The sequence below is a fragment of the Hyla sarda genome, chromosome 4, assembly GCF_029499605.1.
Source record: "Hyla sarda isolate aHylSar1 chromosome 4, aHylSar1.hap1, whole genome shotgun sequence".
NCBI classification, from domain to species: Eukaryota; Metazoa; Chordata; class Amphibia; order Anura; family Hylidae; genus Hyla; species Hyla sarda.
In genome coordinates, this window is record NC_079192.1 from 348,215,273 (window position 1) to 348,231,805 (window position 16,533).

The following is a 16,533-nucleotide window of genomic DNA, read 5'->3' on the forward strand; positions in this document are numbered from 1 at the left end:
CATAGAATATTATTTATGGTGAGAAACTGAAAAAAGAAAACCGCAATTTTGCAACTTTTGTTTTTTTTTTGTACACTTTATGGTAAAACTGACACAGTGGGGGAAATTTATCAAAACCTGTCCAGAGGAAAAGTTGCTGAGTTGCCCACGGCAACCAGAGTTCTTTCATTTTTAACAAGGCCTATGCAAAATGAAAGAAGCAATCTGATTGGTTGCTATGGGCAACTCAGCAACTTTTCCTCTGGACAGGTTTAAATAAATCTCCCCATTATCTTTAGTCTGTGGGTTAATATGATTAAAATGATGTCTATGTTTACATGTTTTTTTCCGGGTGACCACTTCTGGCTCAAAAACTGAAGTAGCAGTTGCCAAAAGTTGACCAGTTGCCCATAGCAACCAATCAGATTGCTTCTCTCATTTTGGAAAGGCCTCTTTTTTCTAAATTACTAGAAGCGATCTGATTGGTTGCTATAGGCAACTGGTCGACTTTTTCTCGGCACATTTTGATAAATCTCCCCAAGTGTGTAAGTGCAGTAACTTTCTTGCAGCTGGCTGAGCTGTCCCCCCCAATATCAGGAGTGCCCTCTAGGCGGCTGCCCCTTTTGCATATAGGTGGCACTGACCCTGTACTGACACAAACTGGCATCCCTATTATGTTGGTGTAAAAGCTGCCTCATCTGAGGAGTGCAGCTATTATCTATACAGTAGAAACATATTACAATATGGCTCCTCCTGCTTTTTTTTTTACTCGAGGTGACAATTCTGCCCTCAGTATGACCGGGTCATTGCAGTGTTCAGTACAAGCTGGAATGGCTCAGTATGGCGCAGCCACCAACCTATATCTGCGTTCACATACTATGTAGTCCGTTTACACATAGTCACACTGCGTTTTTACTTTCATTTTCACATTGGAAAGTAGGGTCTTTCGTCTACGTAGTTCTGGTATAACAGCACAGTGTGGCCCACTGCAGACGCCGTACTATCCTCCTAACGACCGTTGCCAAGAAGCGAATGTCGCAAACAAAGGCTTGATCCGGGTAGACGGGGACATTTTCAAGTGAATCCGCATGTGAGGACAGCCGAGGGTGTTTGCAGTCTTTATACACGGTCTCCTACTATATCTGGGGCTGGTAAGTCTCTTTATACACGGTCTCCTACTATATCTGGGGCTGGTAAGTCTCTTTATACACGGTCTCCTACTATATCTGGGGCTGGTAAGTCTCTTTATACACGGTCTCCTACTATATCTGGGGCTGGTAAGTCTCTTTATACACGGTCTCCTGCTATATCTGGGGCTGGTAAGTCTCTTTATACACGGTCTCCTACTATATCTGGGGCTGGTAAGTCTCTTTATACACGGTCTCCTGCTATATCTGGGGCTGGTAAGACTCTTTATACACGGTCTCCTACTATATCTGGGGCTGGTAAGTCTCTTTATACACGGTCTCCTGCTATATCTGGGGCTGGTAAGTCTCTTTATACACGGTCTCCTGCTATATCTGGGGCTGGTAAGTCTCTTTATACACGGTCTCCTACTATATCTGGGGCTGGTAAGTCTCTTTATACACGGTCTCCTACTATATCTGGGGCTGGTAAGACTCTTTATACACGGTCTCCTACTATATCTCGGGCTGGTAAGTCTCTTTATACACGGTCTCCTACTATATCTGGGGCTGGTAAGACTCTTTATACACGGTCTCCTACTATATCTCGGGCTGGTAAGTCTCTTTATACACGGTCTCCTACTATATCTGGGGCTGGTAAGACTCTTTATACACGGTCTCCTACTATATCTGGGGCTGGTAAGACTCTTTATACACGGTCTCCTACTATATCTGGGGCTGGTAAGTCTTTATACATGGTCTCCTAGTATATCTCGGGCTGGTAAGTCTTTATACATGGTCTCCTACTATATCTCGGGCTGGTAAGACTCTTTATACACGGTCTCCTACCTGCAAGGTTGGTGGCACAGCCAGCTCAGCTCCGTTGTATTTTCTGAGGCGAGATGGACAACAACCACCCTCATCCTCCTCTATGGAGCGAATTCAGGACCTGCTATGTGGAAGAAGCTGATGCCTTTGCCCCATAGACACCAACAGTGACTGCTCTGAAGTTTGAGAAAGAAAGGGATTTGCTAACTCTGTAAATATGTGAATAACCTCAGAAAAAGTTTAGAGGTTAGCATGGAGATCATGCAGTTCCTGTGCTGGACACTAGATGTCAGTGCAACACTGTATGAGAGCGGGCGCCTATATAAGCTTGGGCACCTCATAATAGTACAGTACTAAAGATTTCTTTGTATGGCGCCAACATGTTCCACAGCACTGTACAATTACAAGGGTATAGATGTACACAATAGGGAAATGTATTAAAATCTGCAGAGGAAAGGAAGTTACCTATAGCAACCTTATTAAATTTCTGATTTCATTTTTTAGAGGCCTTTTTTTAAAAATAAAAGAAACAATCTGGTTGCTATGGGCAACTGCTCTACTTTTCCTCTGCACTGGTTTCGATAAATCTCCTCATATGTACAGTAAATGATCAGACATTAGTGAATGACATGCTAATAATTCAACCAGGAGGAGTAAGGGCCTGTGCACAAGACTTTCGATATGAATGCCCGTTAGGAAATTGTAGGAGATGTGTAGCAAACTTCGAGGCGGATAGGAATTCCGGCGCTGACCAAGGAGAAGACCAATCTCCTTGGTCAGCGCCGGAATTCCTATCCGCCTCGAAGTTTGCTACACATCTACTGTTTCTAGGAAGGCTGCAGACCAGGATCATCATATTAAACGCATATCCTGGTTGTGTGGGAGTGCACACAACTTGGCAGGGTGAACCTTTACTTTTTCCCTCCCCTCCCACACACCTGTGATCCCGTTGATTCTCCACAGGGGAGCGCCTGTTTTTCTTTGTTTTACAGATCTGTTAGGAAATTGGCAGTTATACGGCCGGTACAAAGTCATTAACGGCCATTAGAAAATCCCTTTATAGTCTAGGGGATTTTCTAATAGCTGTTTTAACCCGTTATCGCCCGTTATTAATAGTGCATGCACTAATTCTCCCGTTACTATCGCCCGTCACAAAATAATGTCCGTTATTAATAACAGGCGATAACGGGTTGAAACGGCTATTAGAAAAATTTAAAACAATTTTGACCCCTCTTCTTTTTTCATATGAGGGCAAATGTTTTGTGCTGTGATCTGTATTTTTTATTTTATGTAACATTTGGATCACTTTTATTTAGTGTTTTCCTGGAGTGTGATCAGCAATTTTGGCCTTTTTTTTTTCACATTTACGCTTATACATGATAACTATTTTATGCTTTTACGTTTATACACGATAATTTTAACATTATATTTTAATAGTTTGGACATTTACGCACCGGACTGTACCAAATATGTTTATAAATTTTTTTTGTTCTGTTAAATTAGGCTATGTTCACATGGCATTCTGCATAAATTTAACCCCTTAACAACGCAGGACGTCCTGCGCCGATTCCCGATATGTGAAGCGAGCTCAGGGGCTTAGCTATCAGCAGCCAGGACCCGCGACTAATACTGGCCGATCGGGCTGATGTCCAGTATTAACCCTTTCAACTTTGATTGCGGCGTCTAAAACAGGAGAATATTGTTGCCGGTTAGCTCAGTGGGCTGTTCGGGACCGCCGCAGTGAATCGCGGCATCCCGAACAGCTGAGAGGACAGCAGGAGGCTTCTTGCCTTGCTTCCCGCCTTTCGACCGTCGCTCTGCTGCTCCATGCCATAGATGCAGGCTGGTGCAGCAAAGCACCGATAACACTGATCAATGCTATGCTATGGAATAGCATTGAACAGTGTATGCAATCCAAGGATTGCATGTAATAGTCCAATATGGGGACTGAAAAAAAGTTAATAAATGTAATTTAACCCCTTTAGTTATAATGATGAATCACCCTTCTCCAATAAAAAAAAAATGTAAATAAAGATAAACATATGTGTTATCGCCGCATGCGTAAATGTCCAAACTATAAAAATATAATGTTAATTAAACCGCACGGTCAATGGCGTACACGTAAAAAAGTTTCAAGTCCAAAATTGTGTATTTTTGGTCACTTTGTATACCCTAAATATTTTTATAAAAAGCAATCAAAAAGTCCCATCAAAACAAAAATGGTACCAATCAAAAAACTAAAGACCACGGCGCAAAAAATGAGCCCTCAGACTGCCCCGTATACGTAAAAATAAAAAAGTTATAGGGGGTCAGAAAATGACAATTTTAAACATACTAATTTTGGTGCATGTAGTTATAAATCTTTTTAAGTAGTAGTAAAATTTAATAAAACCTACATAAATTGTGTATCCTTGTAACCATATGGACCTACAGAATAAAGATATGATGTCATTTTTACGAAAAAAAAGTGCACTGCATATAATCGGAAGCCCCTAAAAGTAAAAAAAAAATTGCATTTTTCTTCAAATTTTGCTGTCGCGCCCCCTCCCATGGACTTGCATTAAGGGGGCAGGGCGTGACGTCACGATACTCCGTCCCCGTGGTCGGGAGGCATGAAACTTGGAGCTTCCTGCAGTGCTCACAGGTGGGTGCTGCATGCTAGATTGCAGGGGTCCCCAGCGGCGGAACTCCCGCGATCAGACATCTTATCCCCTATTCAAAGGGTTGGGGATAAGATGCCTTAGGGCTGGAGTACCCCTTTAAGACCAAAATGGGCTTAGTCCTTAAGGAGTTAAAACTAATAAACTTCAATGGGATTCCGCTGTCCCATTCACACATCAGAATTTCTGCTGCAGAATTTCCGCTGCAGGAATGAGTAATTACTGCCGAATTTTCATGCAAAATTCCATGCAGAAATTCTGCCATGTGAACATAGCCTTACTGTTCAGTGCTATGCAACACTGATGCCGTCCTTTAGATGCGGTGATCAATATGGATCACAGCATTTGAAGGGTTAATGGCGGGCATCACCATGATCGTTGATATCCGCAATTACTGGCGACCTGCTGTCTATGAAGAGAGAGCAGCTCCTGCACATTCTTTATAGTCGTAATGCCACTTAGGATTTAAAGGTACGTCCTGGTGTGTTGAGTACCAGGGTAGAGCCCTGTGTGGGACTGTTTTCTTTATCCCAGTCTTGCTGGATTTCCGACCATTACCCTCTCCCACAAGGAGTGTGTTACATTTCAGCCCACGTCCGCAATATGTGTGTCAAATTCTGCCTGCTCCCCGCAAACATTCTGTCACAGCTTTTAGAGATAGCCCCTCCCCCTTGTGCCATGTCATCACCCCCTTGAGCTTGTGCCATGTCATCACCCCCTTGTGCTTGTGCCATGTCATCACCCCCTTGTGCTTGTGCCATGTCATAACCCCCTTGTGCTTGTGCCATGTCATCACCCCCTTGTGCTTGTGCCATGTCATCATCCCCCCCTGTGCATTTCAGAAGTTTGCAGGACTGTGTGGGATTTTGCCAATCCGCTGTATGTTCTCTGATCACCCGCTTCCACCCGATCCTGCTAGTTTTATTATGGGTCCTGTGGATCCCAATCCCATTGCAATCTTCTGTACCTGGGAAACCAAGAATTGCATGTCATTAAGTGGTTAAAAAGGTTTTTCCACAAAGCAAAGTTGGTAAAAATCTGATGTGTACCGCTATATATATATATAAATATATATATGTGTGTGTGTAAAGAAGGAAAAATGTGCTGTTTTAGGCAATATAAACTACATCACTGTACTGTTATTTAGAATTGGGGCTGTATCAAAAACCATGGATAATACCAAGTAGTTTATCCAGTTGATCCCCCACTCTATTGGGACATCTTGCAGTCTAAGGGTACATTCACGCGGGATCTACTGCGGAAAATCTGCTGTGGCTTAAACCTGCAGCACGAAACTCGCAGTCGATCCCACCAGTGTGAATGTACCTAAAAGGGTTATTTCTGAGTCACATAGGTAGGTACTGAAGAGATTATCTAAAATATACTGCAGCCCTGAAAGGTAGATTACATATTTTTTGTGATTGTTAAACTATATAAACTATTCAATTCCCTGGTTGAACTTGATGGACGTATGTCTTTTTCAACCGTACTAACTATGTAACTATGTAATATTTCCAGGACAAGAAATGACTGAAAATCTAACAAAAATGAAGGAGCAGTCCATGGAAGCACCTAGGATTCATGTTGAAAGAACCTTAGCACTTATCAAACCAGATGTTCTCCATAAAGCAGAAGAAATTGAGGACATAATTCTATGTAGTGGATTCCATATTGTTCGGGTAAAATCATAATTCAATTATAATGTAGCAATAATGTATATTTGTCCAGTCTTGTGAAGTACTAAATAGTATGAAGTAAATTAATGGTTGTAATTAATGTTCGGAGTCTGTCACCCTACTTTATGCTTTGCCAAACCACAGGCAGCGTGAAGCACTGACAGGCCCCCTCTCTACAGTTATGTATGAATCACGTTAAAACGCTTTAGAGTTTCAGAGGAATCATACTAATAAAGCTGGTGGGGAAAAGAACTGCGTTGTCATTGCGGTGGTTCCCGGAGGCTTATCCCTGCTTCTCTATCCCTTATTGATAGATATCTCCTTTATACCCATAACAATAATTCCTCAGAAACATCAAAGCATTTCAGAGTAAACCATACGTACAGTCATGCCCGTAAATGTTGGCACCCCTTAAATTTTCCAAGAAAATGAAGTATTTCTCACAGAAAAGGATTGCAGTAACACATTTTGCTATACATATGTTTATTCCCTTTGTGTGTATCGGATTAAACCAAAAAAGGGAGAAAAAAACAAATTGGACATAATGTCACACCAAACTCCAAAAATAGTCTGGACAAAATTATTGGCACCCTTTCAAAATTGTGGAAAAATAAGATTGTTTCAAGCATGTGATGCTTCTTTAAACTCACCTGGGGCAAGTAACAGATGTGGGCAATATAAAAATCACACCTGAAAGCAGATAAAAAGGAGAGAAGTTCACTTAGTCTTTGCATTGTGTGTCTGTGTGTGCCACACTAAGCATGGACAACAGAAAGAGGAGAAGAGAACTGTCTGAGGACTTGAGAACCAAAATTGTGGAAAAATATCAACAATCTGAAGGTTACAAGTCCATCTCCAAAGATCTAGATTTGCCTTTGTCCACAGTGTGCAACATTATCAAGAAGTTTGCAACCCATGGATGGCACTGTAGCTAATAGGGATCGACCAATATTGATTTTTTAGAGCCGATGCCGATAACCTGTGAACTTTTAGCCGATAACTTATACCGATATTCCGTTGACAGTATAGTTCCCCACATTAGGTTGGCAATATAGTTCCCCACATTAGGTGCAGTATAGTCCCCCACATTAGGTGCAGTATAGTTCCCCACATTAGGTGCAGTATAGTTCCCCACATTAGGTTGGCAGAATAGTTCCCCACATTAGGTTGGCAGAATAGTTCCCCACATTAGGTTGGCAGAATAGTTCCCCACATTAGGTGCAGTATCGTTCCCCACATTAGGTGTGCAGTATAGTTCCCCACATTAGGTGTGCAGTATAGTTCCCCATATTAGGTTGGCAGAATAGTTCCCCACATTAGGTTGGCAGAATAGTTCCCCACATTAGGTTGGCAGAATAGTTTCCCCATATTAGGTGCAGTATAGTTCCCCACATTAGGTTGGCAGAATAGTTCCCCACATTAGGTTGGCAGAATAGTTTCCCCACATTAGGTTGGCAGAATAGTTTCCCCACATTAGGTGCAGTATAGTTCCCCACATTAGGTGCAGTATAGTTCCCCACATTAGGTGCAGTATGTTCCCCCACAGACATACAGCCTCCAGCCATATACAGTGTATGGCTGGAGGCTGTATGCCTGTGTACTGCCTCACTTCAGTGCTCTGACCACCACTCCTCATGTCCGGCCATAGCAGTAGGTCCTGGGACCGGAGAAGCGGTGGTTTGAGCACCGAAGCTGACGTGCTGCTGGTCACTTACCATGCTGGCCAGCGCGTGTCTTCCACCTCCATGTTCTGCTCCTCCGCGCCTCTGTTGCTATGGGCGCATGCACGGGACGTCAGTGACGTCCCAGCATGGGCTATTGCCCGATGGCCCCAGCGTTTTTAAATGTAATGTGGGGCCGCAGAGAGTTGTCGGGGGCATCCCTGTGTCCTGAAAACATCTTTCGGGACACAGATGTCCGGGCCGCAAATATATTCATTGGGGGGCGCACGTGCTGGACGCATTATGGGCAAGGTTAGATGCCGCTACCTATAATTTACAAAATCGTGAATATCGGCCGATAATGTTGGCGAATCCGATAGTCGGTCGATCCCTAGTAGCTAATCTCCCTTGGCGTGGACGGAAGAAAAAAATTGATGAAAGGTGTCAACGCAGGATAGTCCAGATGGTGGATAAGCAGCCCCAAACAAGTTCCAAAGATATTTAAGCTGTCCTGCAGGCTCAGGGAGCATCAGTGTCAGCGCGAACTATCCGTCGACATTTAAATTAAATGAACCCCTATGGGAGGAGACCCAGGAGGAACCCACTGCTGACACAGAGACCTAAAAAAGCGCAAGACTACATTTTGCCAAAATGAACTTGAGTAAGCCAAAATCCTTCTGGGAAAACGTCTTGTGGACAGATGAGACCAAGATAGAGCTTTTTGGTAAAGCACATCATTCTACTGTTTACTGAAAATGGAATGAGGCCTACAAAGAAAAGAACACAGTACCTACAGTGAAATATGGTGGAGGTTCAATTATGTTTTGGGGTTGTTTTGCTGCCTCTGGCATTGGGTGCCTTGAATGTGTGCAAGGCATCATGAAATCTGAGGATTACCAACAGATTTTGGGTCGCACTGTACAGCCCAGTGTCAGAAAGCTGGGTTTGCGAACAAGATCTGGGGTCTTCCAGCAGGACAGTGACCCCCAATGATACGTCAAAAAGCACCCAGAAATGGATGGCAACAAAGCGCTGAAGTGGCCAGCAATGAGTCCAGATCTAAATCCCATTGAACACCTGTGGAGAGATCTTAAAATTGCTGTTGGGAAAAGGCGCCCTTCAAATAAGAGAGACCTGGAGCAGTTTGCAAAGGAAGAGTGGTCCAACATTCCGGCTGAGAGATGTAAGAAGCTTATTGATTGTTATAAAAAAAGCGACTAATTTCAGTTATTTTTCCCAAAGGGTGTGCAACCAAATAATAAGTTAAGGGTGCCAATAATTTTGTCCAGCCCATTTTTGGAGTTTGGTGTGACATTATGTCCAATTTGCTTTTTTTCCTCCCTTTTTTGGTTTAGTTCCAATACACACAAAGGGAATATACATGTGTATAGCAAAACATGTGTTACTGCAATCCTTTTCTGTGAGAAATACTTCATTTTCTTGAAATATTTCAGGGATGCCAACATTTACTGCCATGACTGTAACTCCACCAAGGTATATTGTACTAACTTGATCCTGTTTCTGAGGTTTCATGTGACTGAAAAATGTGCTTTTGTTTCAGCTTTGATTCCATTGAAGCCCCTCCCACAGCCACAGATTAGCGCTAGGTGCTTTAACCACTTAAGGACTCAGCCGATTTGGGCCTTAAGGACTCAGACAATTTTATTTTTACATTTTCGTTTTTTCCTCCTCGCCTTCAAAAAATCATAACTCTTTTATATTTTCATCCACAGACTAGTAGGTGGGCTTGTTTTTTCTGCGTGACCAGTTGTCCGTTGTAATGCCATCACTCACTTTACCATAAAATGTATGGCGCAACCAAAAAAATACTATTTGTGTGGGGAAATTAAAAAGAAAACCGCAATTTTGCAAATTTTGGAAGGTTTCGTTTTCACGTTTTTCATTTTTCTGTATAAGCGGCAATATGAGGGCTAATTTTTTGCGCCTTGTTATTAAAAAGCAACTATTTTTAACCTTTTTTTTTTACGTTCACGCTGTTCACCGTACAGTATCATTAACATTTTATTTTAATAGTTGGGATATTTATGCACGCGGCGATACCAAATATGTATATAAAATAATTTTTTTTACCCTTTTTGTGGGGAAAATGGGACAATTTAAATTTTTATTGGGGGAGGGGGGTTTTCAATTTTTTTTTACTTTTATTTTTACACTTTAATGGTCCCCATAAGGGACTATTTATAGCAATCATTCGACTGCTAATACTATTCAGTGTTATGCATAGGACATAGCACTGATCAATATTATTGGTCATTTTCTGCTCTGGTCTGCTTGATCGCAGACCAGAGTAGAAGACACATGGAAGGTAGCAGAGCCAGGTGAGGGGACCTCTGTCTGCCATGCTGGATGATCGGATCGCCGCGGCAGCACTGTGGGCAATCCGATCATCCATTTCAGTGTCCGCAATGCTGCAGATGCCGTGATCTGTATTGATCACGGCATCTGAGGGGTTAATGGTGGACATCCACACGATCGCTGATGTCCGCCATTGCCGGCGGGTCCCTGGCTGCTATCAGCAACCGGGATCTGCCGTACATGACCCGAGCATCGCTCCGTACGTAAATGTAAGTCTTGGTGCGTTAAGTACCAGCTCACCAGGACATACATTTACGTCCAGCGTCGTTAAGTGGTTAAAATGGGATCATTGGCAGATTTTAGCGACGCCTGCTTGTTCCTCTTGGTATTACAATTTTATTTCAATGTTGAGGAAATCATGTGTTTCCTACTACCCCCCATAGTAAAAAAAACAAACACAGGGGACAGTACAGAGATCTCTCCCATGATCTATTTATACCCAGGACTGTATCTATAACAAGGGGGCATCCTCACCGATATCCTCTAGGGGGCATCCTCTACGTCTAGAGGAAAGATGGTTTCTACACCAGCACAGACGGGAGTTCTTTACTGTAAGAGCAGTGAGACTGTGGAATTCTCTGCAAGAGGAGGTTGTCATGGTCAACTCTGTAATGGAGTTCAAAAAGGGGCTGGATGCATTTTTGGAGAGTAATAACATTACTGGTTATGTATACTAGATTTATAGGGACAGAAGGTTGATCCAGGGATTTATTCTGACTGCCATATTTGGAGTCGGGAAGGAATTTTTACCTCTAGTATGAGTTTTTTTTTGCCTTCCTCTGGATCAACTCAACTCAGTAGGGACTCATTAGGGTTATAGGTTGAATGGACTCTGGTCTTTTTTCAATCTTATGAACTATGTTACTATGTTAACACAGATATCTAATCAGCCAATCATAATAACCTCAATGCATTTAGGCCAAGACAACTTGCTGAAGTTCAACCTGAGCATGGGAAAAAAAGGGCATTTAAGTGACTTTTAACGTGGCATTGTTGTTTGTTCAGAAACTGCTAATCTGCTGGGATTTTCAGGCACAACTATCTCAAGGGTCAGGGATGTGGAATTTCTATCGCCCGACGCCCCGGACTAGCAGTTTTGGGCGCCGGGCAGGTGAATTTGTCCGGCCCTTAGCCCGGCTTCGGGCAAGCAGGGCCGGACCTGACAAGTGCGGCGGCGATCTGCAGTCTGTATGGAGCGGGCAGGAGTTGGGAGCCCGCTCCATACAGACTGCAGATCCGAAGCAGAGTAGGGGAGATGAGAAGCTGTGTATGTCTCTCTCTCCCCTGCTCTGCAGACGTGCGGGGGTAGATGAGGGGGCGTGGCTTACTTCTCCCCGTGCAGACCTGCGTCCTCTGGCTTCACTCCCCCCAGCTGTAGCTTCGGAGAGCTGAGGGGAGGAGGCACGTCTGCACGGGGAGATGTATGCGGTGCTCTGCAGTATGTATGGAGCGGGCTCCGGACTCGTGCCCGCTCCATACTCTGCAGCCCCCGGCTGTTCTCAGTAGCCGGGGGCCGCCGCTAATAGCCAGCATGCGGCGATCGCCGCGGCTGGCTATTAACCCTTTAGATCGCCGCTGTCAAAGCTGACAGCGGCGTCTAAAGCCTGGGTTCTCAACCTGGGGTACGCGAAAACGCTGACAAATACCGGCCATGCATTGGCCAGTATTTGTCAGCGCATAGCCGCGGCAGCTCACTGTACAGTAGCGCGGCCAGAGATGCGGCCGGGGCTACTGTAAGTGAGCTGCGTGGTTGCCAGGGAGACGTGTGGCCTCCCCTGACGTTGCGCGGAGTTGCCGCACAGCGCAGGGGGACGTCACACGTCAGTGCGGCCCTGTGGAACATCCCGTGAAGCAGCAGGCAACGGGACCACAGGACGCCAGGTAAACAGCTGTATGGCACAGAGGGGGGGGGACGGGACTGAATGGGACGGAGCACAAGGCATTAAGATGGAGGGGGGGGGAGGGATAATGGCGGAGGGGGGGGGGGGGAGTAATAAAGCACAAGGCATTGAAATTTTATGTCTTGTGCTTTATTACTCCCCTCTCCCCTTCCATCTTAATCCCCTTGCACCATTCCCCCCTTCCTCTGATCCCCCTTTTGCCATATGCGATAATAATGGCACAAGGGGATTAATATGGAGGGGGGAAAATGACAAAAGGGGATCAGAGGGAGGGGGGGAATAATGACACAAGGGGATTAATATGGAGATGGGGGGGTTGATTATCCCCCCCCCCTCCATCTTAATCCCCTTGTGCTATTATTATCCGATATGGCAAAAGGGGATCAGAGGGAGGGGGGAATAATGACACAAGGGGATTAATATGGAGGAGGGGGGGTTGATTATCCCCCCCCCCCCCCCCTCCATCTTAATCCCCTTGTGCTATTATTATCCGATATGGCAAAAGGGGATCAGAGGGAGGGGGGAATTATCAAACCCCCCCCCCCCCCCTCCATATTAATCCCCCTGTATCATTATTCCCCCTCCTCCATCTTAATCCCCGTGTTCCATATTGGATAATAATGGCACAAGGGGATAAAGATGGAGGGGGAATAATGGTAAAAGGGAATCAGAGGGAGGTGGGAATTGTGGGACAGGGGTAGTAAGACGGAGGGGGAATAATAGCACAAGGGGATTAAGATGGAGATGGGATGCATTAGTATAAAGGTAAGAACACGCCTTTTCTCTGCGGGTACCCCTCGCTCGCAAGTTCCGCGTGAGGGGGTACCCGTGGACATACTTTTAGGCCTTGGGGGGTACGGTCACCGAAAAGGTTGAGAACCACTGGTCTAAAGGGACATGTGAATGCTCCCTGGTGGGCTAGGGGGGTGGATCACCCCTCCCCCCCGCAGCGCGATTGCAGGGGGGCGATCCACTATGGAGGTAGCCGGAGAACTTACCTCTGCTTCCTCCTATCCCGGCTCTGTCATTGATAGATCCTGGCTGGACCAGGCTCTATCAATGGATCACAGAGCACACAGATTAATAGAGTTCAATAGAACTCTATTCATCTGTCTGAGGAATCTAATGATTCCTCATAAGTCTAATAAAGTGTAAAAGAAAAAAAAAAAGTTTTAATAAAAGTTTGAAAGACACCCAGTGGTCTTCAAACGGTGCCCCTCCAGATGTTACAAAACTACAATTCCCAGCATGCCAGGACAGCCGTTGGCTGTCCGGGCATGCTGGGAGTTGTAGTTTTGCAACATCTGGAGGGCCACAGTTTGAAGACCGCTGCATTAACCCCTTCCATGTTAAAAGTTCAAATCACCCCCTTTCCCTATATAAAAACATGCAAACATAATAAAAATAAACATATTTGGTATCGCTTCGTGTGTGATTGTGCAACCTATTAAAACATAACATTATGTATCCCGTACGGTAAATGTAATAAAAATACCAAACCACAGATTTGCAATTTTTATAATATCCCAGAAAAAAAAAGTTAAAAAGCGATTAAAAAGTCAGATCAATGCCAAAATGGTACCGATACAAAAAACAGATTATGGCGCAAAAAATGATCCCTCATACAGCCTGGTATGCGGAAAAAAAATAAAGCTACCGGGGTTAAAAAATGGCAATTAAAAAAATTTGAAAAAGTTCAGAATTAGTAAAACATGACGTAAACAATACAAATCTGGTATCGCTGTAATCAGGCGCCTAAAGTAAAAAACTAACATGTTACCTCAACCACAAGGTAAATGGCGCAGAAAAGAAAAACACCAAATCTGCAAAATTATCTTTTACTATTTCAATTTCACTTCCCTAAATATATATATATTTTTTGGTTCAGAGAATACGTTATTGAAAAATTAAAAAGTATCCTTATAGTAGGTATTTATGGCTATTATAGGGCGAGGAGGAAAAAATCAGAGCGTAAAAGCGAAAATTGGCCCGGACAAGTAGATCGTCATGAGGGACAAGTAGATTTTGCTCCATTTTAGTCCCGTTTACAAGTAGTTTTTTATAAAATTTCCACACCCCTGAGGGTTTACAGAGAATGGCCTGAAAAAAAATATTCAGTGAGCGGCAGTTGTGTGGATGGAAACGTCCTGTTGATATCAGAGGAGAATCAGACTGGTTTAACCCATTAAGGACACAGCCCATTTTGGCCTTGAAGGGGTACTCTGCCCCTAGACATCTTATTCCCTATGCCTCTCTTGATACATCCCATGATTTTGTTAGCCTTGGCAGCAGCTGCCTGCCGCTAATCACTAAGCTGAGCTTACTGCCCACCAGAACCCACAAGTGCTTTTCAGTAAAAGTTTTTCCTAATGTCTTATTATTTAGTATATAAATGTACATGTTGTTTTACGGCCCAAGTGCATAACCTTACATTTATCCACATTAAACTTCATTTGCCATGTGGTGGTGTGTTAAAGGAAATCTGTCATCAGAATCACCCGCACTAAACCTGTTACACAGGCTTGTAGTGCGGGTGATCCTGATTAAAACGCTCCTTACCTGGTTAAAAATGGTTCAGTGGTTCTTAAGATATCTATATTTTTAGTTTTCTGTTATTCCCTGGCTTGGGACTCAGTGGGAGGTGTTATCATCTGGGACTCGGCCACACGTCATTCTAGCTGGGCAGAGCTGCCGCCCGGCTCATGAATATTCATGAACTTATCCTCCTGGTCTAATTCTTCTTTCTCGGTCTAACTTCATGAATATTCATGAGCCGGGCGGCAGCTCCGCCCAGCTAGAATGACGTGTGGCCGAGTCCCAGATGATAACACCTCCCACTGAGTCCCAAGCCAGGGAATAACAGAAAACTAAAAATATAGATATCTTAAGAACCACTGAACCATTTTTAACCAGGTAAGGAGCGTTTTAATCAGGATCACCCGCACTACAAGCCTGTGTAACAGGTTTAGTGCGGGTGATTCTGATGACAGATTTCCTTTAAAAGGCAATTTATTAAGATACTTCAGAATAGCCTCAAAAACCTTACCCACAACACATTACCCCTTAAAGGGTACCTCTCATCAAAAAAACTTTTGATATATTATAGATTAATGTATTCAGAATAACTTTACAATTGCATGTTATTAAAAAATATGCTTCTTTCTATTTCATTTTCCACTTTGAAGAAATGACCACTAGGGGTCTCCCTACCAGTCCTGGCAGCAAGCATTTCAGACTCATAGTTACATAGTTACATAGTTAGTACGGTCGAAAAAAGACATATGTCCATCAAGTTCAACCAGGGAATTAAGGGGTAGGGGTGTGGCGCGATATTGGGGAAGGGATGGGATTTTATATTTCTTCATAAGCATTAATGTTATTTTGTTCCAGGAATGTATCTAATCCTGTTTTAAAGCTGTTAATTGTTCCTGCTGTGACCAGTTCCTGAGGTAGACCGTTCCATAAATTCACAGTCCTCACGGTAAAGAAGGCGTGTCGCCCCTTGAGACTAAACTTTTTCTTCTCCAGACGGAGGGAGTGCCCCCTCGTCCTTTGGGGGGGTTTAACCTGGAACAGTTTTTCTCCATATTTTTTGTATGGGCCATTAATATACTTATATACGTTTATCATATCCCCCCTTAAACGTCTCTTCTCAAGACTAAACAATTGTAACTCCTTTAATCGCTCCTCATAGCTAAGATGATCCATGCCCCATATTAGTTTAGTTGCGCATCTCTGCACCCTTTCCAACTCCGCAGTGTCCCTTTTATGGACAGGTGCCCAAAACTGAACAGCATATTCCAGGTGAGGCCGTACCAATGCTTTATAAAGGGGGAGTATTATGTCCCTGTCCCTTGAGTCCATGCCTCTTTTGATACATGACAATATCCTGCCGGCTTTGGAAGCAGCAGCCTGACATTGCATGCTATTCTGTAGTCTGTGATCTACAAGTACACCCAGATCCTTCTCTACCAGTGACTCTGCCAGTTTAATCCCCCCTAAGACATACGATGCATGCAGGTTATTAGTACCCAGATGCATAACTTTACATTTATCCACATTCAACCTCATTTGCCAAGTGGATGCCCAGACACTTAGTCTATCCAAGTCATCTTGTAACTTATGCACATCCTCTATAGACTGTACCGTGCTACAAAGCTTGGTGTCATCTGCAAAGATAGAAACAGAGCTGTTAATACCATCCTCTATATCATTGATAAATAAATTAAACAACAGCGGGCCCAGTACTGAATCTTGGGGTACACCACTAATAACCGGGGACCAATCAGAGTACGAATCATTGACCACCACTCTCTGGGTACGATCCA

The 16,533-nt window shown here is 43.8% G+C and overlaps 1 protein-coding gene across 1 annotated transcript in view; it reads left to right on the forward strand.

Moving 5' to 3' along the window:
- The first annotated feature begins 512 nt into the window (after positions 1-512).
- Positions 513-16,533, forward strand: part of NME5 (NME/NM23 family member 5) — a 76,787-nt gene continuing 60,766 nt past the window's right edge. The window contains exons 1-2 of the mRNA XM_056516568.1: positions 513-1,130; positions 6,110-6,270. Of these exons, the coding sequence (XP_056372543.1) occupies positions 6,118-6,270 (153 nt within the window). The 5' untranslated portion in view covers positions 513-1,130; positions 6,110-6,117. The remainder of the gene's footprint in view (positions 1,131-6,109; positions 6,271-16,533) is intronic.